At 40.8% G+C, this 24,905-nt stretch overlaps 1 protein-coding gene across 3 annotated transcripts in view; it reads left to right on the top strand.

Moving 5' to 3' along the window:
- MME (membrane metalloendopeptidase) overlaps positions 1–15,021 on the top strand; it is a 107,300-nt gene extending 92,279 nt beyond the window's left edge. For all 3 annotated transcript variants that reach the window (XM_054983300.1, XM_054983298.1, XM_054983299.1), the window contains exons 18-23: positions 651–770; positions 1,958–2,091; positions 4,477–4,542; positions 8,162–8,257; positions 8,668–8,744; positions 12,767–15,021. In XM_054983300.1, the coding sequence (XP_054839275.1) occupies positions 651–770; positions 1,958–2,091; positions 4,477–4,542; positions 8,162–8,257; positions 8,668–8,744; positions 12,767–12,866 (593 nt within the window). In that variant the 3' untranslated portion in view covers positions 12,867–15,021. The remainder of the gene's footprint in view (positions 1–650; positions 771–1,957; positions 2,092–4,476; positions 4,543–8,161; positions 8,258–8,667; positions 8,745–12,766) is intronic.
- The last annotated feature ends 9,884 nt before the right edge of the window (positions 15,022–24,905 follow it).

Genomic DNA, 24,905 nt, shown 5'->3' with positions numbered 1-24,905 from the left:
CATAGGAACTAAGGGACACAAGGAGGTCCAAAAAAGAGGGTGGCTGAGAGGATCCTGAGGGACAGATGAGTGGAGAACACTGAAGCAAAGAAGAAGGATGGAGGAAGCTTGGTGCTGAGAAGAAGGGCCAAAGAGAAAGAGGAAAGCCTCACTCAGAGTGGGTGGACATAAGGGATTGTTGCACTCAGAAGAAAAGATCAGACAGGGGAGTGATGTTTGTTAAATTAACGTGCTCTTTACACACAGAGTTGAGTAGCATGGGAGCACTACAGTGTGGTGTCATGCCATGCTGCAGGGCTGAGTGTGCATAATGTGACCATTTGGATAAGGTTGATTGTGTGGGCCTTTCCCACAAAATGGTCAACATAGGCAAGACCAACACATTCAACTGTACCTTGACATTGTACAATACCAAAGCAGGTCTTACGCTGTACTCTGTACTTGTGTGTGTGTGTGTTTGCACGCGTGCGTGCGTGCATGCGTGTGTGTGTGTGTGTGTGAGAGAGAGAGAGAGAGAGAGAGAGAGAGAGAGAGACCTGAGCTATCAACCAAATTTTTGGCTTAAGATTTTGACTGTGACTATTTATTATCAGGCATGGCAAATGTACAAAATGCTCAAGTTCTACCTGTGGTGTCTTCTCTTTTTGCAGTCTTTCCTGCAGGTATTTTACAACCACCTTTCTTTAGTGCATCCCAGCCCAACTCCTTGAATTACGGCGGCATCGGCATGGTCATTGGCCACGAAATCACTCATGGCTTTGATGACAATGGTAAGACAAAGAACTGATATTTGGCCCCCGATATTATTGTGTCTGTGATGTACAGCACATACAGAGAGACGCTTGTTTTTAACATTTACATTCAACATGATTTTGTGCGTTCATCAGTGCAATGGGGAAAAATTATGTAATAGATTCCCTACAGATTGAGGAAATACTGGAGTCATGTGCATTCCCCTTGAAAGTGCAAAATCAGAGTGTCACTCACTCATTTCTTTCTTGGAAATTCTTATTAACTTGAAGTCATGACAGCATGAGACCACCCATAAAGTGATTTCATCAGCCATATAAAATATCCTTGCAAAACCTGCTCTTCCCATAGCAGCTGATTGAAACCTCAGTCCGGCAAATGGGGCTAGATATGCTCCTCCTGTTCCCCTGCAAGCTTCCAAGAGGCTAAGGCTGCTGACATATTTTGGTCCTGGCCAACCCCTCTGTTAAGTTCAAGAGATGGGGGAAAATATAAGTGACAGATGCCTGCCAACAGCTAGATGCCCAGACCTGTACTTCAGAGTTGAAGAGCATGTGCTGTGAGTGGGGTACTGGCAGTGCAATCTTAAGCAGAGTTATACCCTTCTATGTCCATTGATTCCAGCTAACTTAGAAGGCTATAACTCTGCTTACAGTTACATTGTGAGTGGCCCAAATGCTTCTTTCCCTGAAGCTATCAAGCAGCTGGCTGGGTATAAAATTCACCCAAAGGAAAGGTAAGTGAGGCAGCAGACTGAATTGTGGCATACTCTGCACTGTGGAGTATGCCACTTGCTCTTACCCAAAGTGCACCTCAGGGAAACCCAGAAACAGTCCTGTACCCTCCCCCATGCTCCAGCTTCCTCTACTCATGCCCACATTTCATGCCTCTGGCAGACTCTCCCCTAAAAACAACATTATCTTATTCTGCTACACAATCTGACGTCACTGTGTATTGCGATGTGGCAGAGCATGGTGCTGAAAAGTGCTGGAAAGTGGCTAAAACTTACTTTAAATGTTGGATATTCCACTGAAATTTCATTGGCCCAAACCAATGGTACCTCAGTGGAACACTCAAGGTTGACATTACTCTTTTAAGTTACACAAGCAAATTTACCTCCGCAGGCCAGATAGAAAAAAAGGCCTTCATATTTCCAATGTACTCATAACTATTGATGCATGTACCTTATGTGTGAATGTTATTCCAGGTAGAAATTTTAATGCAAATGGGGACCTTGTAGACTGGTGGACTGAAGACTCTGCAAAAAAGTTTAAAGAACAGTCTGAATGTATGGTGTACCAGTATGGAAACTTCACATGGGATCTAGCTGGAGGACAACATGTACGTCCCCTTCTGTCTTTATCAAAATGATTGTTTTTCTTTAGTTTTTGGTACATGCTTTTATTTCACTAAATACATTGTGGAAGATGATGGAGATTAAACATCTCCTAAATGTGTACACACTTCTCTTCCAGAATGTTTCCTTATTATTATATATGTCATTTATAGTCTGCCTTTCTCACTGAGACTCAAGGCAGATTACACAGTGTGAGATTAATACATTCAGTTTCAAGGACATTTCCATAAACAATGCCATAGGGTAAATAAACACAATTTTACAAAGAATTAGTAAGAATCCAATACAGAGTTGAAGAAATGCTGAAACAGAACATAAGCAATTCTAGGGCTGACATTAGACCACATGAAGCACAAATAGCTCATAGGAGCACATATTTAAGACAACAGGTAGTATGTAAGGCAACATAGTGGTGAAGTCTATGGTCCTTAACTCATTAGTGAAGCATCTGAGAGCCCCTCCCTACAATACAAAAGCCTTTTTGAATCATTCAGTTTTGCATCGTTTACGGAAAGCTAGGAGAGTGGGGGCTCTCCTGATCTCCTCAAGCAGGCTGTTCCACAGTGTAGGGGGCACCACAGAGAAAGCTTATTGAGGGTTCCACTGGCTAGGGGCTACCACAGAGAAAGCTTATAGAGAGCCTAAAGCATATATCGTCCCAAACTCATATTTAGATGGTTTTCATGTCTCAGTGTACATGCCAGAATCCACAGCAAGGACAAAATTCTCCCTGAATTTTTCCTCAGATTTTGAAATCCCAAGTTACTTAGTCTAGTTCCTGAAGCAGAACCTGTGCATTAAAATCATCTTTTGCTCTGTTTGTTTCCAGATTTTGTACAGACTGCTGCATTTGTGGCCATGGTTTTTAGTCTCTCCTTGCAGTTTATTTTCATCTCCTCCCCCAACTGCTGATGTGTAATACAGATCTCAAACTGCAAAAGAACAGTCTCGATCTGATTATGCATACAGCTGTATCAAGAATGCTTTCCTCTGGTGTTTTACCAATGCGGAGGAACTCATGTGTGCACCAATAAAACATGGCATTACAAACCAAATGGCATTTCACATGCCCAAGCTGCCACCTCTTCCTTAGATAATGGCAGCAGGAGATGCAAGAAATGGCAGACGTAGGGTTGCTGATCCCCAGTTGAGGCCTGGCGTTCTCCTGGAATGACAAGCGATCTCCACACTACAGAGATCAATTTCCCTGGATAAAAAAGCTGCTTCAGAGGATGGACTCTTATGAAATGACATTCTTGCTCAGCTCCCTCCCCCCCACCCCAAACTCTGCCCCCAAATCTCTAGGAATTTCCCAAACCAGAGTTAGCAATCCTAAATGGGGTGGGGGAAGAGGTCTTCACTGCATGCTTACTAATTCTCTCAGCATCTTCTCCCCTTTGCGAGACATTTGTTTTCTTCTATAGCATCTCTCCTAGCCACCTTTCCCCTGATTCCATGTTTGTAATAGTCTCAGGTCGGTAGCCATGTTAGTCTGTAGTAGAAGAGCAGTTTTTGGGTCAAGTAGCCCCTTAATGACCAACTAGATTTCCAGAGTATGAGTTTTTGAGGATCAGAGCTCCTTTTGTCAGATATGAGGAGAGGGAAAAGGAAGGTGTATAACCTAGGCAGAGGGTGGAGGTAGGTATTGTAAATTAGAGGGTCAGAAGCTAGCTATAAAGCACGTTGTAGTTATCTTGATAGAGCCTGGGTGCAAAGTGCAGAAAAATAGCTTCTGTCATGACAGAAAAGTCCTATGTCCCAATTCAGCCCAGGGGGATCCATTTTTCCAAAATTTGCAAATAAAGTCAATTTCAGCAATCTCACGTTGTAATTTTTCTTTGAAGTTTTTAGAGAAACATGAGGCGCTGCCTTTAGTGGGATAGAATTTCTCTGCCTCCTCCCTCCCACAGCAGAACTACTGATCTCTTCAGAATGCTGTTTTTGAGGGGCAGAGATCTGCAGAAACAGCAGGAAGGGGGCAAAATACAGCGTATGGGAAGAACTGGCAACAGTCATCTTCCCCCTCCTGTTAGCAGGCATCATCATCAGGCTCTAAGCCTTATTTAGGCATTTCCCATCCTCAGGTGGGAAATGTTAAATAATTTATAGTTGCAATCCTAAGCAAAATTACACCCTTTTGAATCCATCGATGAGGTTAGACAGGAGTAACTTTGCTTAGGATGAACACTACTAAGTTTTCACCAAGGAATGAAGTCATGGTCTTCTAAGTGTTCCACAGGCTTCATATCACAATGATCTCAATAGAACACTTTGACTTTAACACCATGTTGTTGGAGCTTCTTGAAACCAGCAGGGTTGTTCTGCAGGGAAATTAGTTAACATTTTCATTTATTCCTTTTTCTTTGCAGCTTAATGGAATCAGTACCCTCGGCGAAAACATTGCAGACAATGGTGGCATTAGACAAGCATACAGGGTGAGAAATGGCCGTTTTCTCTCTCTCTTCACAGTTCAAATTGGTGTTGTTGGGACATATTCATTAAAATGCTGTCTGGAAAAGGTAATGGTTTGCATGCTGACAAAATAGGGTCACAAGTTGGCATTGATTTTGCTCAGTTTATTAACAGAACCGTGCTAAGCAGAGTTACACCTTTCTAAACCTATTGTTCGCAATGAACCTAAAAACGTATAACTCTGTTTAGGATGGCACTATTAATCTCTAGAATTTTGTTACATGATCCTCCCCGGGTACTTTTTTCACAGTAGAGAATGAGGGTCTTTGCAGCTGGCTACATTTCATACTCTACTTCTGGGAGGACTGTTAAGGAAATAAGCATTTTGCATACTCTACCTCTGGGAGGACTGTTAAGGAAATAGGCATCAAAAGATTACCATGAAATGCCAGTATTCATATAGCACATGGAGTCTCTCAGCAACTGGTGGCATAGATCCAGAGGAGTTAGCCGTGTTAGTCTGTAGTAGCAAAATCAAAAAGAGTCCAGTAGCACCTTTAAGACTAACCAATTTTATTGTAGCATAAGCTTTCGAGAATCAAGTTCTCTTCGTCAGATGCATGATCGGATCATGCATCTGACGAAGAGAACTTGATTCTCGAAAGCTTATGCTACAATAAAATTGGTTAGTCTTAAAGGTGCTACTGGACTCTTTTTGGTGGCATAGAGTATCTTGTACAATGGACTGGACAGTGTTGCTTCTTCTCCAGTGCAACTGCAAATAATCAGTGCAGTTACCCCACATTTGAATCGAAATAGCAGGTTCTGGTGCTGTCCATTTATTCTTAATTTAACTTTCAAGTTTTGGGGATGAATTTTTCAAGGGAATGCTTAAATCTGTCATAGATACATGATATGTCAGACAAAGCATACAAATGGGGGGAGTTAATAGTTTTGTTCCTTTCAGAATATATATTGGTTTAACTCCATTCTATTGCAAAGAGCCAAGAAAACGCTAGGTAAACAGAGAATAAATCATTGTGCATGTGCAAATGTATTCATGAGATATTATGCATTCTATAATTTGGATAAGAACATCAAGCATGAATTGACAGGCAAGCCAGTAGTGCTATTTACATACAAAATTATGCTTTTCCTAGGTATCAGGAAAAGGTATGGTAATATGGGTTAATGCACAAAGATATGGGCAATACACAAAGAACACTCGGTGGTTTGACATGACCACAGATTACATTCTGTGGTATCCTGAGCATCTAAGATATGATTTCTTTAAAAAAATTCTCAAGCTCAGGCTTCCCATGGTAAATTGTAAAATGTAACACTATCACTGCAAAATGCATCATTATTACTGCAATTGTATCATTCTGTCAATGATGAAATGGTATAGGTGAATCTGGAATACAGCATTATTAACAAAATGGACTTCTTATAAAAGGGAAAGAAAGAATAATCAAAATAATGTTTTGTAAAGAACGGTATACTATTAATTGAACACTAGAATACAACATTTGGGGGTGCTTTATCACCATATGTATTTTTAAAGAAATACTAGAGGGGCAGATTCAAGAGGCAAGACAAAGGAAGCCAAAGCCATTTTTTTCTAAGAACTTCTTAGAAGTTATTACACAATACAGTGCCCCATTTCTTACTCTTTAGATCTCCAAATAAGAATCGTTTTGTAGGATCCTGAACAGGACTAAATGAAAAGCAAGATAATGCCGTCTTGGATGAGTCGAAATAATAGCACAGTCCTGGGATTTGTTTCCCACCAAGTCCATCCATCTTTGAAATATTCCTCATTTCATGAATAAAATATTGCAGGAGAGACAATGTTCCGTGGTGCTTAGCATGTTATGCTCCTCTTTTGTGAAGAGGTTAATAGGGTTTTATGATGCAATTAAGGAATTATGGGAAGTTTTCACAGAACGCTTGTTTCCTTGGCATGTTTGGCTTTGGGAAATGATGGCAGAGAAGCTCGGTCACTTAAATACAGTTTTGATGAAATTGTAACTGTTGGAAATCATTCTCAGATGTGATAGTGGAAGAAGCAGTTCTTTCCTTTAGTCTTTTTATCTTAATTAAAGAGCACAGAATGCTCAGTCAACTTAGCTTGAAGGTCTAGGACATTCCATTAAAGATCGTAATGTTTTTGCTGCCCATACAGAAATTAGAGCTCTTTTATTTTCCACTTCAAATTCCTAAAGAATTTTCCCACCAGCATAAAGCCCAGTAAACTGAGTTGAACTATACTGGCATAAAATACCTAAGAGACTGCCTAACCTTCCTCCATATAGCCTATTGTGATTTCCCATACCAGCACAAGATGATTCTAGTGGGTAAAAGAAACGGTTTTTACTAAGGGATCCCAATGTAAGCTGAACTGTGGTAGCTTTTCCTCAACTCTGGCTGGTTTAGAAATATCCCTTGACACTCTCCTAGAGAAGTTAAATGATGTATCCGTCCTACACTCAATGGTTATTTTCCTATAACAACCATTTCCACATGTGCTAGAACCATTTGTGCAGTACTTGGACTGGTTATGATGCTGCTATTTCTAACCCTTATATTTGAGGATCTCTTAGATCAGCCAAGGGCATCTTTTGAACAGTGTTATCAGTCAGCCAAGTTAGAGCATCACTTCTCTTGGAGGCCTCAGAGGCAGCCCTGAAACTCTGTGCTCATAATTAGTGCTGAGCATTAACAACAAGGATCAAACCACGAAAGATGCTGGAGTGTCTGTGATCAAATCTCAAGCATGTTTTTTTAAAAAAAAAAAATCAATGAATAGCTATTTTGAGGAGCCTCAGTCCAAATCCAGGCTGAGTGCAGGGGGCGCTATTTGCCCAGTGGAGGGAAGCATGCCAGTTGGCTGATTGTTGCCAGTATGTACTCCCAATGGGGAACATACTGTAGGGTGGTTTTGACTGCAGAAAAATGGCACTGGGGGAAGAGGATGAGTGCTAAAATCTCTCCCTGGACCGCAATCCCAGTCTGAATCACAGTTCCCCACAGCTGCTCTTTGCCAATTAAAAAACACAATAGAGTTCCAATTATGCTTTTCTGGCCTCTCGCCTGGTTTTGCCTCTAGGTTAACTTCATGGGAGCTATCAGCTTCCTGCATCTTAATTAAGATGTTTTTAATTTAATCCCAAGGAATTTCAGTCCGTTTGTTAGAAATTTTAGGGTTGCCAATCTCCAGGTGGTACCTGGAGTTTCCTCCCAGATATTGTTTCCTGTGGAGGAAATAGCTGCTTTGAAAGGTGACATTATACCTCACTGAGGTCCTTCCCCTCCCGAACCCCTACCTTCTCCAGGCACTACACTCAAATCTCTAGGAATTTCCCAAACCAGAGTTGGCAACCCTTGCCAGAATTTCTTCTGTCCCTCAGAAAAAGCCAGGCCTAGTTTCACCAAGTGAGTTTCATCAAGAGTGAAGATGTGAACTTGGGCCTCCTCAGTCCAACCCTAACCACCACACCACACAGGCTCTGTGTCTCCTACTGTCTTTATCACATGCCAGATCAGCTGGACAGCATTGTGCCCTCAGTTCTTACCAAGGGCTAAGATTGATGTGGACATTAGAAAGCTCTAACATTTCTCCCTCTCCTTCTCATTTGTCAGGCCTATGAAAGCCTTGTAAAAAAGAACGGAGAAGAGAAACTGCTTCCCGGCCTTGATTTCAACCACAGGCAGCTATTTTTTCTGAACTTTGCACAGGTATTATTCCCCACTTGATTGAAAGCTTTGGAAATCATTTTGAGTTACAATTTCACAGCAAGTTGGAAACAGCAGGCTGGCTTTTCTCCTTCTAATATGAACTGGCAGAATTGCTAAGTCGAGCAGCCTTCATGGCAGGGCCGAGAAAAGAGTGGCCTGTCACATGAAGTTAATCACAGCGAAGTGCATGAATGCATCTATGAGGTGAATCTGAGAAGCGGAGCTAGATTCAGCCATGTACAATTTTCTTTTAAAAAAAAGCACTTCATAATTCACAGGAATTGAAATGTGTTTTCCCTTTTTTAGTTTTGGATTCTTTTATGTTATACCTTTGCATACACCTCAGCAATATAAAATAAGCTCTTAAATAATACTTTTCTTGCAGTAATCCTTTTGGGTTTTATTTTAAGGTCTGGTGTGGAACATTCAGGCCGGAATATGCTGTCAACGCTATTAAAACAGATTCACACAGCCCGGGCAATTTCAGGTGAGTGTTTTGAAGCAAAGCAGAGTAAGGAGAAAACCTAATTTAAGGAGAATCCCAAAACAGTACTTCCCTACAAAAGCTCATGTCACAATAAATTTTTAAAAAATCTTTAAGGTGCTATAGGGCTCTCTAGTGGTACTTAGTTCTTTGCATATTACCACTCTGACTCAACAGTCTGACATTTCCTGAGCCGTGTGGAACCTACTAACATCACATGTTCCATTTTAATAATCCCAGAAGCATAACACTACCTCAGTAATATTGGAAGGTCTAGACCTTGTAGAAGGAGCCCCAGAAGATTCTTCTCAGGCCTTTGTTTCTGAAGGTCATAAGAGGCACAGACCCAGAAAGAATGTGTGTCGTCATGAACTGCTCCCTCATGGCTTAGTTCTAATGTACAAATGATATACACACAGCTAGTCTCGCATTCTGCTAAAATAAGAACATAAGAAAGTCCCTTCTTTGTATGTTGTAGACGCATTCTCATAACACTATTAAGGTTCACAACAATCTGGAGAAAAAAATATCTTGCTTACATAATGGAGGCTTCTTGGGATGTTATTTACTAAGTGCTGTGATCTACTTCTATGACATGAAAAGCTTCATCCGCCCATTTCCACACATTAAATCTCTGTTAAAGGGGCAAGACTTTTTTTTTATCCAATGGGGTTTCCACATGTTTTTTCCCCCTTTAGTTCTGGCTCCATACTACTTTGATTTTTCCCCTGATTTCCAATTTTTGCCTTTAGTTTTCATTTTGGGTTTTTGGGTTTTCCCTTGGTTTTTTCCCGCTTCTTTTGAGATCACTTTTACTCTGGTCTTTTTCTGGAAGCTGATTTTGAATTGATTTTTTCCTCTCATATGTAATGTTTGTTTTGGTTTTATTTGTCCTGCCCACTCCCACCCACCTGAAGATAATTGTACATTGCTCACCACTGAACTACTACTCCCCTCAACTTCATTTCCCCTTCTCTGGTTTTGTTTTCTATCTTTTTTAAAAATTGTCCTTTTCAGAGCATTATACCTACCTACTGGTGTAACAATAAATGCAGCAGATTCTCTGAATTTCCAGCTTTCATTAAAAAAAAAAGGAAGTCTCTAGCCCATTCCATTGAAGAGATATGCCTTTACAAAAGTTGGGAATTCAGAGAATCCACTGCATGTATTGTTACAGTGTTGTTACAGTATTGTTACAGTCAATATAACATTATGACAACAATAACTTTTTAAAAAATTGCAAAAGCCCTGGGGGCCCAGGGAGTGGCCACTTTTGGTGGCAGTGCAGTTTGAAAAGCACACAGCCACTGCTGCTCTGGGCTCTGTCCCAACAGAGTGGTGGCCCCAAACTCTCTGTCCAACACTGGTGGTTTGCCCCACCAGTGCCAGCCTCCACCTCCTAGCTCTGGGTCAGCTCGGGTGAAGCTCTTCGGTTTGAACCACAAGGTGGCTTAGATTTGGGTGGTGCTCCTCTTTTAGGTTTCTCCACACAAAGACATCTCCATGTGTTCATTTTTTAAAAATGTTTTTAAAAAACAAAACCTTATATCAATATATTATAAGCATGCACAAATATAAAAAGGCAGGAGGGTGTTGTGACATCACTGATGATGCCACCAATGACAACAGCAGTCTCATTTTAAAATCCTGATTATTTAAGGCACGTGCAGAACAAATTAAACTGACTCCACAACTGTAAAAATGCAAAAGGAGGGCAGACATGCTGAAAAACCAAACAGGTTCCAATGTTTGGGGATTAGCTGCTAAGAAAATCAGGAATAAGTCAAGTGTGCAAAAAAGCCCCAAGTTGTTGACAACTCTAAGTACTGCAGCCCCCATATGGCATAATGTGAGTCTTAATATGGGAGGGAGAGTGACTGAGCAGAACCACAAGTGACAACAGGCACAGATTGGACACTTGTCTGCTTCCCTCAAGTTTTGATGGGAAATGTAGGCAGCTTGGCGGAATGTTGGACAAGTGACAGTTGAAAAGTCCATTGGACAGCAGTCAGAGAGCCAAGCTGCGAGACCAGCATGCCTACATTTCCCATCAAAACTTGAGGGAAGCTGACAAGTGTCCAATCTGTGCCTTTTGTCACTTGTGGTTCTGCTCTCACATTGCTCATACTTGGAGTAATTGGGGACCAATTCACTGTAGGAAGACCACCGTGATTTCTTTTGTTCCACTTACACTATTACTATTGCTGCTAAACAAGCTTCAGGAGATATTGCTTACACTTGGAAGGCCCTGACATGGCATGCTCAACTCTGTAAAACAAAAGTCAAGCATACGTTAAAGAACAGTTATTTCAATATGAGTTTTTGCAAATCACAATTCACTACTGAAGAGAAATTTTACTGGAAACCATACACGATCTGAAGAAGCGAGCTGTGACACCCAAAAATTCATATTGAGAATGAGATATTAGTCTTTAAGGTGCTACTGGACTTTTATTTTTATTTTGCTATGGTATTTTGCATCATTCAACTTTGAACTGTTCTGTCCATGAGTGCAGCAAAATGGATGTTTGTTGGAGGGATGAAGGAACTTTTGACAATTATATTTTGATGGAGATGAATGTGGAAATGCCGTTTCTTGCACAGGCTCCATATGAAACAAGTATGTGCTCGAGCAAACTGAGAAATAAACTTTTTCATGTGTCTTCATCAAACCATGTTATTTAGAGATCAGTAATCTGCTTTGAGTTATAGAAAGCATTTGAGAAATAATATATTGTTCTACTACATCAAAATGAACAAAAAATGTCAAATATAAAATTTTGTGATAGATTTCTAAATACCTGCGCTACATGCAACATTTGCAGACTTCTGCTTCCAACTGGCTAAGTTATGCTCTGGTATATTTACATTGTCACTGCCAAATAATAATAATTGTTTCTACACAATCAAATATTCTGTGAAAGCAGCAAGCAACTGTTCCTGAAGTTGGCATCAAAATGGTGTTTGTATGTGGGTATGCACTGGATTGTTGTTGTGGAAATCTGTGACTTTTTCCATGAGGTGGTTGAATTCTGGACTCTTGCAGGCTGCTTGATTCCTGCCCATTGCCTTGATTTTGGTCTGATGCACTGCCCAAGACGCATTCTATTATTTGTCTTGCTTTTTAATCCTTTGACATCTTTTTATGTTTGTAGCTGGACATAGTTTATTCCCACTGACTATATAGGTACAATCTGGATCATCTGAAGGCCCAATAACCATCATGCCTGAACCTATGTGACCTTGTAACATATTAATGCCTAGTAGTGAGTGGTGATGGCAGAGAAAGTGGGCTCTCATCATGACCCATTCCCCTGTAATTTGTGGGAAGAGAAAAATAATTGCAAAAGTAACAGAATGTGGCGGTTAATGTGTTAGGCTGTTTCAACATGTCCTTGAATGGATGGCCCACTCACTGAATGCTGGTGGCTTTCCCTTTCATTCCACATGTCTCCAAATTCAAAATGGTAGCAGGCTGTTTGGCTTCCATTTTGTCAGTGCCTTTTGAGGACTATGGGAAAATGCATTCTCAAAAAAGACACCAAAAAATGGAAGTCAAACAGCCTGCTTCTGTTTTGAAATCAGAGACATGTGGGGTAAAAGGGGAAAGCCGGCAGTGTTCAGTGAATGGGCCGGCCATTTAAGGATGTGTGGAAACGGCCTTAGACTAGGATCTGAGAGATCCAAGTCCAAATTCTCACTATGCCATGAGGCCTCCTGGGTGACCTTAGGCCGGTCACTCTCCATCAGCCTAACACACCTCACATAATTGTTACGAGGATAAAACAGAAAAAGGGAGACCCTTGTACACCGCCCTGAATTCCTTGGAGAAAGGGTGGGATAAAATAAGTAAATTTTGATAAAATAAGGGTTATTTGTGTGTTTAGACAAACTTTATTGCGCAGATTGACTTTCTAGATCATGTTCCTTACACATAAAAGAATGCTACGTGAGGAAATGAATGTATGCAAGTGAGTCTAATTTGTAAAGCACACTAGTGATACCAAAGTATTCTGGTTTTAAAGGGTCCTAGGAACATTGCAGAACACTCCAGAGTTTTCAGAGGCCTTTCAATGCACCAACACAGACTACATGGATCCTATGAAAAAGTGCCGTGTTTGGTGATGGAACTAGAAACAGCGCAACTCAAAGGACAAAGCTTCCCAGGAATCTGGAACATTTTGTGGGCGGCCAGAGTGGATTTGCCACAGAAGGGGCAATAGAGACACATCGAGAGCACCAAAGCAATGCATCCTCCAGAAGAAAGGAAAGACTGCTGAGACAGCCAGTGCCAACTCTTATTCGGACTAAACTCGGGAAACTATAAATCACTGCATACATAAAATTCCTTCACTTATGGTGTTATAGTTTAATTCTGAAAACCATTTTGCCTACAAGCTTTATTTTATGTTTTACCCTGTTCTTCAACACATTTGCTTGAAAGCAAGTCTCACAGGACTCCATGGAACTTGCTTCCATGGAAGTATACTTAGCATCACAGCCTTAACCTGCTGCCCTGAGACTGTGTACTGATATTTCTAAACAGACAGAAAGGAGTACTAAGGAATACATTATCTTCATTGTGGAAACATAATAATGAGTCAAGAGTTTACATCCCAGGGTTGGATTCTCTAACATCTCTTATCACAATTCATGTGCTTTACCAAATGTTTGTTTTTCCAGAGGTGGCCTTAGAGACTGAATGAACAAAGAGAAGTTTGTTGGAGCCTAAACATTCAACATTTATGAGCATTCCAAATTTAGTGTACTCAAAGCCTTGTTGCGTATCCTCATGCAGTGGTGAACACATACATGAAGCTGCCTTATACTGAATCAGATCCTTGGTGTATCAAGGTCAGTCTTGTCTGCTTTGGTCTGCTCTGACTGGCAGTGGCTCTTCAAGGTCTCAGGTTGAGGTCATTCACATCCCTTACTATCTGCCCCTTTTAACTGGTGAAGCAAAGGATTGAATGTGCAGCTTAGATGCTCTACCGCTGAGCCACCTCCCCTCCCAACCTATGATCCCACTCCAGTTTTAAGTCATCGTGTTACAGCTGGTGACCCTGGATGTGGAGCTCCATCTTCATTGCCTTCAAAAGATGCACCTAGGCAGCAACAGGGGTCAGATTAGTAGTGTAATACATATGGAGATGTGCATATGTAGAAGTACAACAGTACAACAGCAACACACTCTTGTGGTTTACATGGATGGATCTTCCTTGTGGGGATGGGGCATATATATGGGCCGTGAGCTATCACTTTTTTAGTCCTTATCCTTCCTTGCATTGCCATGTTGCTAGAACAGATAAAAACCATGAAGCAGACCTTCCTCTTCTTTGATGCTTCTATGGCTTTTGTCAATAGAAGACAGGTAGCAGAGCACAACATTCCTCTCTTCTGCCTTCATTATCCACTCAGTAAGGGACCTCTGTCTGCACAAAATGCATGCGCTCTGCGGACTCTACTCAAAGGCCTCTTCTGTTTCAATCTTTTCATTTTTCTGTACAACCATTGACATGAGAACAATCCAAAGACAAATTGTAATTTACTTAAGTGATTATCTATTGACCAAACTTGCTGTTTGCTACTTTTCAGCCAGAATAATACTGTAGATTTTTTTTTAGTATTTATTATAATCACAATGGTTGTAATCAAAGTCCCCTTCATATTTTTTCTAAGATTTTCCTGTTTTCTTTCAAAACTTGCTCTTTTCAAGGGGGTGGGGCGGGAAGTATTTGTAATAATATACAAGATCATACTTTTTATATTTAATTCTGAACGATGTGGGACATGGTTTGGGTGCATATCACTGGGGTATCAAAGTTCAAACTCTTCTACAAATTAGTCTTCAAACCAGAGATTTATAATATGGAGAGCAAACTGATTACTTCTGATATAAATCCTAGAGGCCAGCTTTACAAACGTTGGGTTCTATATACCTAAAGCAAGAGATGTTCAGAATTCCTGTAAAACCACAGAGACCTTTAAAATTTCAGTAATGTTACATATGTAGGAAATTACATATCTTACCACTAAAACATCTTTTAAATCTTCTACAAGAAATTTGAAATGCCTTCCCTCAGGTTGCCAGGTACATACAGCTTCTGGTATTGCAAAATACTGAGATATCCAAAATAAATACCAGATACCTCAGATGACTTTGAGCGGTTTTTGTTTCTGAGCATTTCAAGATCGTATGTGCATTTTACTTCTCAAACTTGTCATCTGATGAAACATTTTGATAATTAAATTTGAGTCACATACTCTGTATTGTCTACAACTCTTGTAATGTGTCTGGTTGTTTTTTTTTAGGAGAAAGCATGTTATTAAAAACTACATTATTTATTCTATGGTACTAAATTGGATATAGATATAGACAACTCCTTGGGCATTGCTGCCAGTGCCTGGGCTTTCTGGCTTACTGCAGTCATTTGGGGCTTTTTCAGGGGGGGGCTCATATTATTAACACCTGCACTATTTATTCTACAGTACGGAACTGAATGTAGATGACTCCTGTGCATACAGTGCTGCTAGTGCATAGGATGTTGGCTTATGACAGTCATTGGGGGGTTGTGCCCATGACACCTGGTGCCTTGTAGTGAAAAGACGAATTTCATCATGCCACCACCAATCTCCTCAACAACATAAGATCATCAGACCAATGATCGATTTAGCCCAGCATTCTATTTTACACCGTGTCCAGCCAGTTCACACAACACTCAACAGACCAATGACCACGCCAAGCCAAGCCAAGACCTTCCCCAGAAGCCTTCTAATGCTGGTATTCAGAGGTTTACTATCTCTGAATATGGAGATTCCTTTTGCTCACCATGGTTAGTCACTGCTGATGGACCTCTCCTCCATGAATCTGACTAACCCCCATTTTAAAGCCATCTAGTCTTGTGGCCAGCACTACACCCACTGGCAGTGAATCCCACAATTTAACTCCTTGTTGAATTAAGAACAGTACTTTTTGTCTATCCTGAATTCTGCGTTCTAGTATTATGGGGGAGAAAAATCTCTCTCTAGTCACTTTCTCCATGCATACTTTTATAAACCTTTGTCGCGTCCCCCACCTCGCTGATTTTTCCCCCCCTAGACTGAACAGTCCCAGGCTCTTCAGCCTTTCTTCATCATTGTTCTGTACAGGGTGGTGGTGAAGCGAGCCCTCAAGTCAGAATTGGCTTATGGTGACCCCTGGTGGAGTTTACATGGCAAAAGACTACCAGAGGTGGTTTGCTATTGCCTGCCTCTGCAAGCCTAGGCCGTCGTCACACGGGCATCTGTTCCGTTAAATTTACAGCATATAGCGTCATCACTGATATCGGCACAGTAACGTTTCTTTGGGTCACCTCGCGTTTCTTCACGCTCCCAGCTGTCCACACCTAAGCGCTCTGTTCCGTTCTCTCTAATGGGCGCAGAAGCAGCTCCTCCCCCTTTTTTTAAAAAAAAATTGGTGTTTAATTCCGCTATAACGGAATAACATTAAGCTACCTAATCTACTGCTGTTTCCTGAATAATCTGAAATCCGTGTGCACAACTGAAGTTGTTGTCAGCTGGATGAGGCTGCAGTCTTCCATGCCTAAGATCCTCTTGGTAACGCAAAACTGAAAGTGGAAGTCGGATAGAATGGTTGCGGAGTTTAAAATCCCCCCCCCAAAAAAAGGCATTATATCGCTACAACATCGTAATGTTTAAAAAAAAACGGAAAATGACTGAACACGGCCATTTTTAGCGAGGTGTGGTTTTGGGTTAAAATAAAACTTTCTCTAATGGCAATTCAGTCATTTTTACTTGTTTTCTTCAGCAGAAAATTTTCATTGTGTGATGTCGTTATAGCGATATAAGGACATTATTACAAAAAAAAGGGGGAGTCGCAGGAGAAATGGATTCTGGGATTGAGGAGAGAAAAAAAGGGTGGGCCTATGGCGTGGTGAGGCGAAAAACATCGATGTGAGGCATTCACACTGAGGCGCAAAATATCGTGACTATCAAGCACAAAGTAGAAGAGAGAAAATCGCATCAGTGTTGGAATAAAGTGGGTGTTTGCTGGGAAATTGCACCATTTTCGCCCTAAATAGAAGCCCGTGTGACGACGGCCCTGGTCTTCACTGGAGATCTCCCATCCAATTAATAACCAAGGCCGACCCTGCTTAGTTTCTGAGATCTAATGAGATCAGGCTTACCTGGGCTATCCAGGTCAGGGCATTCTGTACAGGGACATTACAACATTTGGTCATTTTGTTCTCAATCCATTTCCTCATAATCCCCAGCATGAATTTCACCTTTTTCACCACTGCTGCTTGCTGAGTCAATGTTTTCATCAAGCAGAATGATGATCTGGAAAATTTTCAGCTACTGTTGGTAGCGAATGTGTCACTAACCTGTTTGCAGGAGTTGCTATTTGCCTCCATCTTTTCAAAGTGACTTCACTATCATTTCTCTAGCAACATGTGGTGAAGAGGAGCATTAGATCTGGACTGGACTGATCTCCAAGGGCACATCTGCGCTACCGTTTAAGTGAAATTTATTTTTACAGCAACCAGATTTCCAGCAACGTGTTCTGAGACAGAGCACATTGGCAAACCACAGCTGTCCGTGAAAATTGTGCATGCCCCTAAGTAGCATGCTTTCAGAAGCAACACTGTTATTTGATGGTTGCACTCCACACCATCCCTTGGTGTACCATGGCTGTCACACATCGATGCTGTCTATGAATTGGACAAGATGGTAAAGATGACCTGTGAATTAAGAGCTTGAGCAGAGAAACAGATGAGCAGATTGTGGAATTGATGAGGATTTAACACATGGAAATAAGGAAGGGATGTCTCTTAAGGGTCACTTAGGACATATGTTGGCTGCCTTGAAATTGAATTGCTTATTACGGGCTTTTAAAAAATCCATTTTACCAAAGAGAGATTGGGTTGAGGCTGACAAAGTTATCTTGTATAAGGTTACCTAGTGAAGTCATGAAGGCACTGCACCGCCATTCAAGAGAACTGTGATTCTCGAAAGCTTATGCTACAATAAAATTGGTTCGTCTTAAAGGTGCTACTGGGCTCTTTTTGACTTTGCTACTACAGACTAACATGGCTAACTCCTCTGGATCAATCCTCTGTGTACATCATGAATCATACCCCTTGGCCCATGATTAATCTGCATACACAAGTTAATATCATTATCATCTTAATGGATCCTTTTGGAGGCGGTGGCGACACCAGCGACTCTGGATACTGTTGTTATGTAAATTGGATCTCCATTTACCAGACTCTGAATTCAGTAATCACTCGAGCAGCTTAAAAAAAATCACTCAGGTAGTTCAAATCACAATCCCAGTGGCTGCATTTGTTAAAAAAAAAGCCTATCTGCAAAAAAAGAATTATAGAATTATTTGTAATATGTCGTTCTCCCCTCTAATTAACCAGCAAATAGTTAAAGTATTCTCTGAAGTTTGTTGGGTGATGCTGTGGAATGCTAAGCATCTCTCAATCCCCATTTTGCTTAATTATACTTAGGATTTTGACTCAAGCCTCGAAGAGTCTGATGGAATACTATATTTAATTAAAAGATTAGTGACCATGCAGAAATCATTTCATGCACAAGCAATTAAAGTAATCAAAATACTTGGTTACATCTGGTGTCCCCCATTTTCCAACCACTTCAAATAAAAATATATTCTGTAAAAATGAAAATATTGTTGCTGCATAAGTCCTTTTTAATTTACTCACTGTATTTTAATCTTTCCAGACAATAGGGAATAACATAACACTACACAAACACACAGTCATTTCATCAGTCATCGTTTACAAAAAAAAAAAAAAGTTCATGTGAATTCCACAGCATATTTTGTCAGTCACTAGTCTGGAAAGAGTGACTACTAGTCACCCACCAAATTGCAGTTATGTCACCAGTGGAAGACAGAAACAGAGCCTCACCGTGGAAGAAGGGAAGGTAGTACCAGGGCAGGACATGTGAGAGGAAGGCTGTTGCAGCTCAGAAGCAATAGGTGTGCCACCTAATGACTAGTCACATGTTATAAATATCAGGGCGGAGTTTGATCATAGTGCCTGAATATTTTCTGCGCACCTTCTAAACTAGAGGTACAAAAATATGTTCTCAAGGCAAGCAAACTGCTAGTGAAAAATGGAAGGAATATGATGAAGTTGTTTCATGCACTGAACATTTCAGCAGTTGGATCCAAACAGACCTTTTTCCTTTTTACACAAGGGCATGAACAAAAAGACAGATCACACATTAAATTTCATTCTCTTTCTCCATGTAGTCTATTCCACAATGACTTGCAGAAAATATTCAGCTTAGAGCTGGGATATCTGAAGGACTACCTTTTCCCACAGGAGGCTTTGGGTTTACTGAGGTGATCCTGAAAGCAGCATCTTTTGTTGAGAAATGGTTATTTGGCTGGAGGAAAATACCACTATGAGCACACTGGAATTTTAGATCCAACCCATCAAGAGAGCTCACATGGCCAAACTGAATGACATGTCACTAAAACTGAAAATCCAAGAAACTGACATAAAAGTTTCTGGATTTTTATATATGGAGTGATATCTGATGAGCCCTGTGCAGAAGTGTTCTATCTTGGGTGCAATCCTAAATAGATAGTTTTAGGTGGGTAGCCATGTTGATCTACAGTAGAACAGCAAGATTTGAGTCCAGTGGCACCTTAGAGACCAACAAGATTTTCTGGTAGCTCACCTGGTGGCTGAAGAAGGGAGCTCTGACTCTCGAAAAATTACACCCTGAAAATCTTCTTGGTCTCTAAAGTGCTCCTGCTCTCAAATCCTGCTATGCTAAACAGAGTTATACCATTCTAAATCCATTGAAGTTAATAAAAAGTTAGCAAACACAAAAGGAGAATATTGTGTTACCTTGAAGTCTAACAAATGTAACTAGCTTTTGTGAACTTGAGTCTCTGCATCTGACAGAATGTGCTCAAGTTCATAAAAGCAAAAGTTGTTGGGTCTTTATGTGCTACAGGACTCTTCTTAGAACTGTTACTGCTTGGAGACCAATTTTAAATCCTGTATCAGTGCTTATCACTTGGTGAACTAATGCTATCACACAGAGCCAAAAAAAGGGCACAGTGGTGTGTCACTCACATCTGATTGCACGGTTCACATGGAATTATTTAAAGCAACCTCCACATGATGGACATGTGTGTAAATTTACTCCTGGCCACGACAGCAAGAGACAGAAAATCCAAGAGGATTAGGGTGGAAACATCTACACTTTAAATATTTGCTGGATATCAGCCATGCAATTCAACTGAATCTAAAAATAGAGGGCTAGATACAGTCTCATCAACTGTGCCAAATATTCAGATTAGCTTCTTCAGTGTTATTTTTCAGATGACCTCAGTTCTGGATTTCACGCTGCAATGAAATAACTCTTATTACTCTAACGAAGGCTTCTGATATGCACTTACATGGGAATAAGTTCCATTTCGTACAGTGAGATCCAGGGCTTTTTTTCTGGGAAAACAGGTGGTGGAACTCAGTGGGTAGCCCTTGGAGTAAATGGTCACATGGCTGGTGGCCCCACCCCCTGATCTCCAGACAGAGGGGAGATTAGATTGCCTTCCACGCCACTTGGCGGCATGGAGGGCAATCTCAACTCCCCTCTGTCTGGGGATCAGGGGGCGGGGCCATCAGCCATGTGACCATTTTCAAGAGCTTCCAGAACTCCGTTCCCCCACATTCCCCCTGAAAAAAAGCCCTGGTGAGATCTATTTCTCTGACCAAACTTTCCAATCTCCTTCCTCCCAGATCTGTCCTCAGTATGTCCTATAAAGACCATGTCCACCAGCTTTATTCTTTTCTGACACCGTCATATTTTAAATTAAAAACAAGGTATCAGGAAAAAATACGCCTACAAATAATTTTGATAGGTGATGCCAACATTGTCAATGTTATCCAGCATTCTGAGCATCATCTATCTCATAGCCAAGTGGTGCCTGCGTGCAGATGCTTAAATCTGACAATACATTATTTGTCTGTGCTTGCACAGACACCTCCATCTGCACTGCATTCAGACAGAGCGGTCAGGCAAAACCAGGCAAGAAGCAGTAGGAGATGGACCAGGGCCTGGGCTTCTATGCACAAGCTTGAGACAATTAAAGGCTGTGCTGGGAGGACCACCATTGCTGCTTCCACCTCCATGGAAACAGTAAACTTGGAGTCAGGTAGGCAGGGGAAGATATCACTGCTTATTCCAGCCTCTCTCTCTCCACTCAGTATCTCTATCTTTGAATATTGCCAAGGCAATGGTCCAAGTGAATCCTGGTTGGATACTCTGACTGCTGTCCTCTCTTCTCTATGCCCTTTTTGAGTCCATGTGGATCAAATAGGGGCTTTAATCTGGGTCAAAGAGACCAGACTGACCACGTTAAAAAGGGGGGGGGGAGAAACTAAAAGGCACACACATCCTTTGTAAGTACAGCAGTCTGAGCAAGGATCAAAGAAAAGGTGATATAAATGCATTGTTCTGCCCCTAAATCTTGCCTATCCCTAACAACAATAAATAAGTTGCAAGCATTTCGAAATCATCCATAACTTCATTCTGTTTTTGGTATTCCCCCTTTCTGATTTCAGCACCATGTGCCTGTTTTTTGTATTTATGACATCTAAATGACAAAGTGCACTTTGTGGGTTCTTAGGAAATCTAGATCGTGAAATTTCCTTTTCATCATTGGACTTTTCCACTATCATACAGATTCCTCATTTTCTTAAAAACAAAACTAATGTTAGTGACTGTGATGCAACAGGCCTACAATTTCCATTGGCTTGTAATGTTCATTACCAGTCACTGCAGATCAAGCCAACACCTGCAGGCAAATTATATGGTTGGCTAGTTGCTTTAATTAAACATGAAACCATTTGAATCATCATTTAGGAAGCTTTATTGTAGCAAAGCTCTAGGAATCCCTGGTCTGCAATCCTTTGCAGAGTTGCTTCACTTGAACATAGTAATACATACTTCCAGTTAGCCATGGTTACTGTCTAAAAGTTTCAACACTAAAATCAATGATCAAAGGCAGAATAATGGAGTAGAGTGACCTAGTACACATTTTCACACTTGCAAATATTAATGTCACTCTGTGACTGATAGCAAAGGGATAAGGTTACATTGTGGAAGGCCAATGACACATGCCAAACAAGGCAACCCATTCTGAGAATCCATACACACCAAGCTGATGCTTGAAAGACTGGATTTGTAGCTGCTTCTATGAACCAGAAGCTTTAAATATCTGCACGTCTAATCTGGAGAACCAAGTTTGATTCCCCACTCCTCCACTTAAAGCCAGCTGGGTGACCTTTGGTCAGTCACAACTTCTAGGGGCTCTCTCAGCCCCACCCACCTCACAGGATGATTATTGTTGAGGGGATAATAATAATATACTTTGTATGTATGTATATTACATACTTTGTAAACCACTATGAATGAGCATTAAGTTGTCCTGAAGGGCGGTATATAAATCAAATGTTGTTGTTGTTGTTTCTGTTACAGGGCATCAAAGAACTGTGCATGAAATATCACCCCCAGATAGATTGGAATTGTCAGATCCACTATCTCTTATATTAACAGAGGCCCAGACTAAAAAAACCTGCAGTCTAAAGGTAAAATGGTTCCTAGACTATACCATTTTCCAGGCTACAAATATCCCAATGCATAAAGACTGGTGTATCAGGAAGGGTTGGCATTCTTAGGATGCTTCATCTAGTTGCCTATATTGTACCAAGGTTTTTATATCTGGAGGAACATTCATTCATATGGCTCCCCTACAACTGAAATGGTACAGCCCAGGAACAATACTATCACATGACCTACATTTTCTGTGAAGAAGCTACTTCCAGGATGGTAAACCTGCAACTAGCTGTCCAAATTGACATTTTGCACAAATGTCTCAGTATGTGGCACACTAAGATCAGGACTATGTAGTGTAACATATGGATTAGCTTCCATTTTTCATTTAGTTAGCATACAGCAGATCTGTAGAATAATGAAAGGGTAAGACAAGTCTATTTACCTTTCTGGATTCTCTATGATTTTTGGAATAAATGAAAGCTGAGCCAAAGGATGGGTAGAAATCAATGTATACAAACATGTCAATTCATAGATGAGTAGAAAGAAACAAATGGGACACCTGCAAAGACTGGTGAGGGAGAGTGTAATTTCCCCCTTCCCTCTTGTATTTCCTCTTTAGCTCCCTTGGCAGTTCTTCCTGTTGTTTCTCTGCTTTCATTCCCTTCCACCCACCCACCTTTTTTTGTTTCTTACTTTGGCAGCCTCTTTCCCCTAACTCACCCACACATCAGTCTTTTTCTGTTCCCCTTCCCCATCTTCACCTTCCCCCTTTTATCTTTTTTGCTCCCCTTCCCTCCAGCTGGACCAATTGCCATTTGGCTCCTGCCCTCCCCTTCTAGCCATTAGATAAAGTAAAGTAGGTTTGAAAGTGAATTTGCTTGCTTTTACCTTTGCTCCCTGTCCCTTTTCCCTTTTGTATTATGTTTATTACAATGTAACCCATTATTTTATATTAAAAACCTCATTGAGGTAGTACATAAATGTAGGAGAGAAACAATGGATTCAGTTTCAAGTTTGCCTACTATTTGTTTTATGTAGCAAGTCTGGGAAATCCCAGACTGGGCTATCTTCTGTTGTGAAAAATGTGTTGCCTCAAGTCGCCTAGTTCCAGAACAATGACAGATGACTATATGGTAAAACTTTTATGACAAGGTATTAGAATGATGGAAAACCTATACGGGGCATGATTACATCAGTTTTTCCAGCACAAATATTTAGGATCAAAGGGATAGTATAGTATATACAACACATGCTTTCAGAAGCCTAAATATAATATGAGAGGAGGGAAAGGTACAAAGAAGTGATATAAGATGGAAAATTTAAATTTGAAATTTAGTGACCTAACGGGAGGAGGATATGATGTAAACCCCACTTACTCCCCCACCAAAATTGTCAAGATTGCTTGCTGTGGCTGGACAGCCTCTGGTATCGTGTCTCTGAATGTAATGTAAAGGTCTTTTTGTCCCACACTTTAAAACATATATTTTTGGCATACCCCAGCCTAAATAGTTGGTAGGGGAGAAGCAGGAACCCATGTCTTCTTTAAATTAAATGGCGTTAGAGGCTGAGTAAAGTTCAAAAGTAAAGAGCAGGTTTATTAAACAGGCAGGAATGGTATATAAGTAGGCAGGGAAAGTATAGCTGAGGTAAACTTTGACTGTAGAACAGAATACTTCACAAGTATTAGACGCAATAATTTTCTTAAAGCTTAGTTTCACTAGTTACAGATTTTAAAAGTGAGAGGTTGGTAGTTTCAGACTTAGGTTGCATTAACAAGGTTCCTTCATAGATTTCACTTTATAGCTTAGGTGTTCTGACATCAACACAGCACTCTTTTCCCTTTATACTAGGCCCAGGGTCCTCCTCAGAGCCAAAAAAAAAAACATTTTAGACACTGGGCAGGAAATATTCTTCTCCAAAAGACATAACCCTGATCACTTGGCTGAAGAGGAGTCTCCTTTTACCACCCACTTCCTCTGCCAACAACACAGTTCCAGTTCTACTTTGTATGTGTAAATTAGTGCTGACTTTCAAACTTAAGTACTGTAATAAAAGTTTTCCATAAGCCTAAAGCTGTCTCAATTAGGGCAAACTTTCCCTTTTTCCTCACACCAAGGGTTATTAGTCTGACCCTCCTTGTCAGATGCCAGACTTCAACTCCCTCAACAATTCTGTCAGCACCAATTGCTACCTTCTCACTGGCCAATCACAGAGAGGGCAGAGCAGCCTGTCAAGGATTCTCTCTCCGGCAATTTAAAAAAAAAGTTCCCCTACACTCTCTGGGTGCTGCACTTAGTAAATCTTTCATTTAAAAGCCCATTCTGTCACAGAGGAGTTGGAGTAACTGACCTTGGACATCAAAAACATGATATCACATCTCTACTGAGCTCCCTCCCCTCTCCAAACTACACGCTCTCCAGGCATTGATCCTGATTTTCCAGGAATTTCTCAAGCTGGAGTTGGCACATACTGGTGATGAACAAACACTGGCATGCTTAACCTAAAACTGTCTGCATTTTTAATACATTTGGAAATGTGTGTGGACTGTTTGCAAGTGTT

The sequence above is a fragment of the Eublepharis macularius genome, chromosome 6, assembly GCF_028583425.1.
Source record: "Eublepharis macularius isolate TG4126 chromosome 6, MPM_Emac_v1.0, whole genome shotgun sequence".
Classification (NCBI taxonomy): domain Eukaryota; kingdom Metazoa; phylum Chordata; class Lepidosauria; order Squamata; family Eublepharidae; genus Eublepharis; species Eublepharis macularius.
This window is presented reverse-complemented; position numbering and strand designations above follow the sequence as displayed.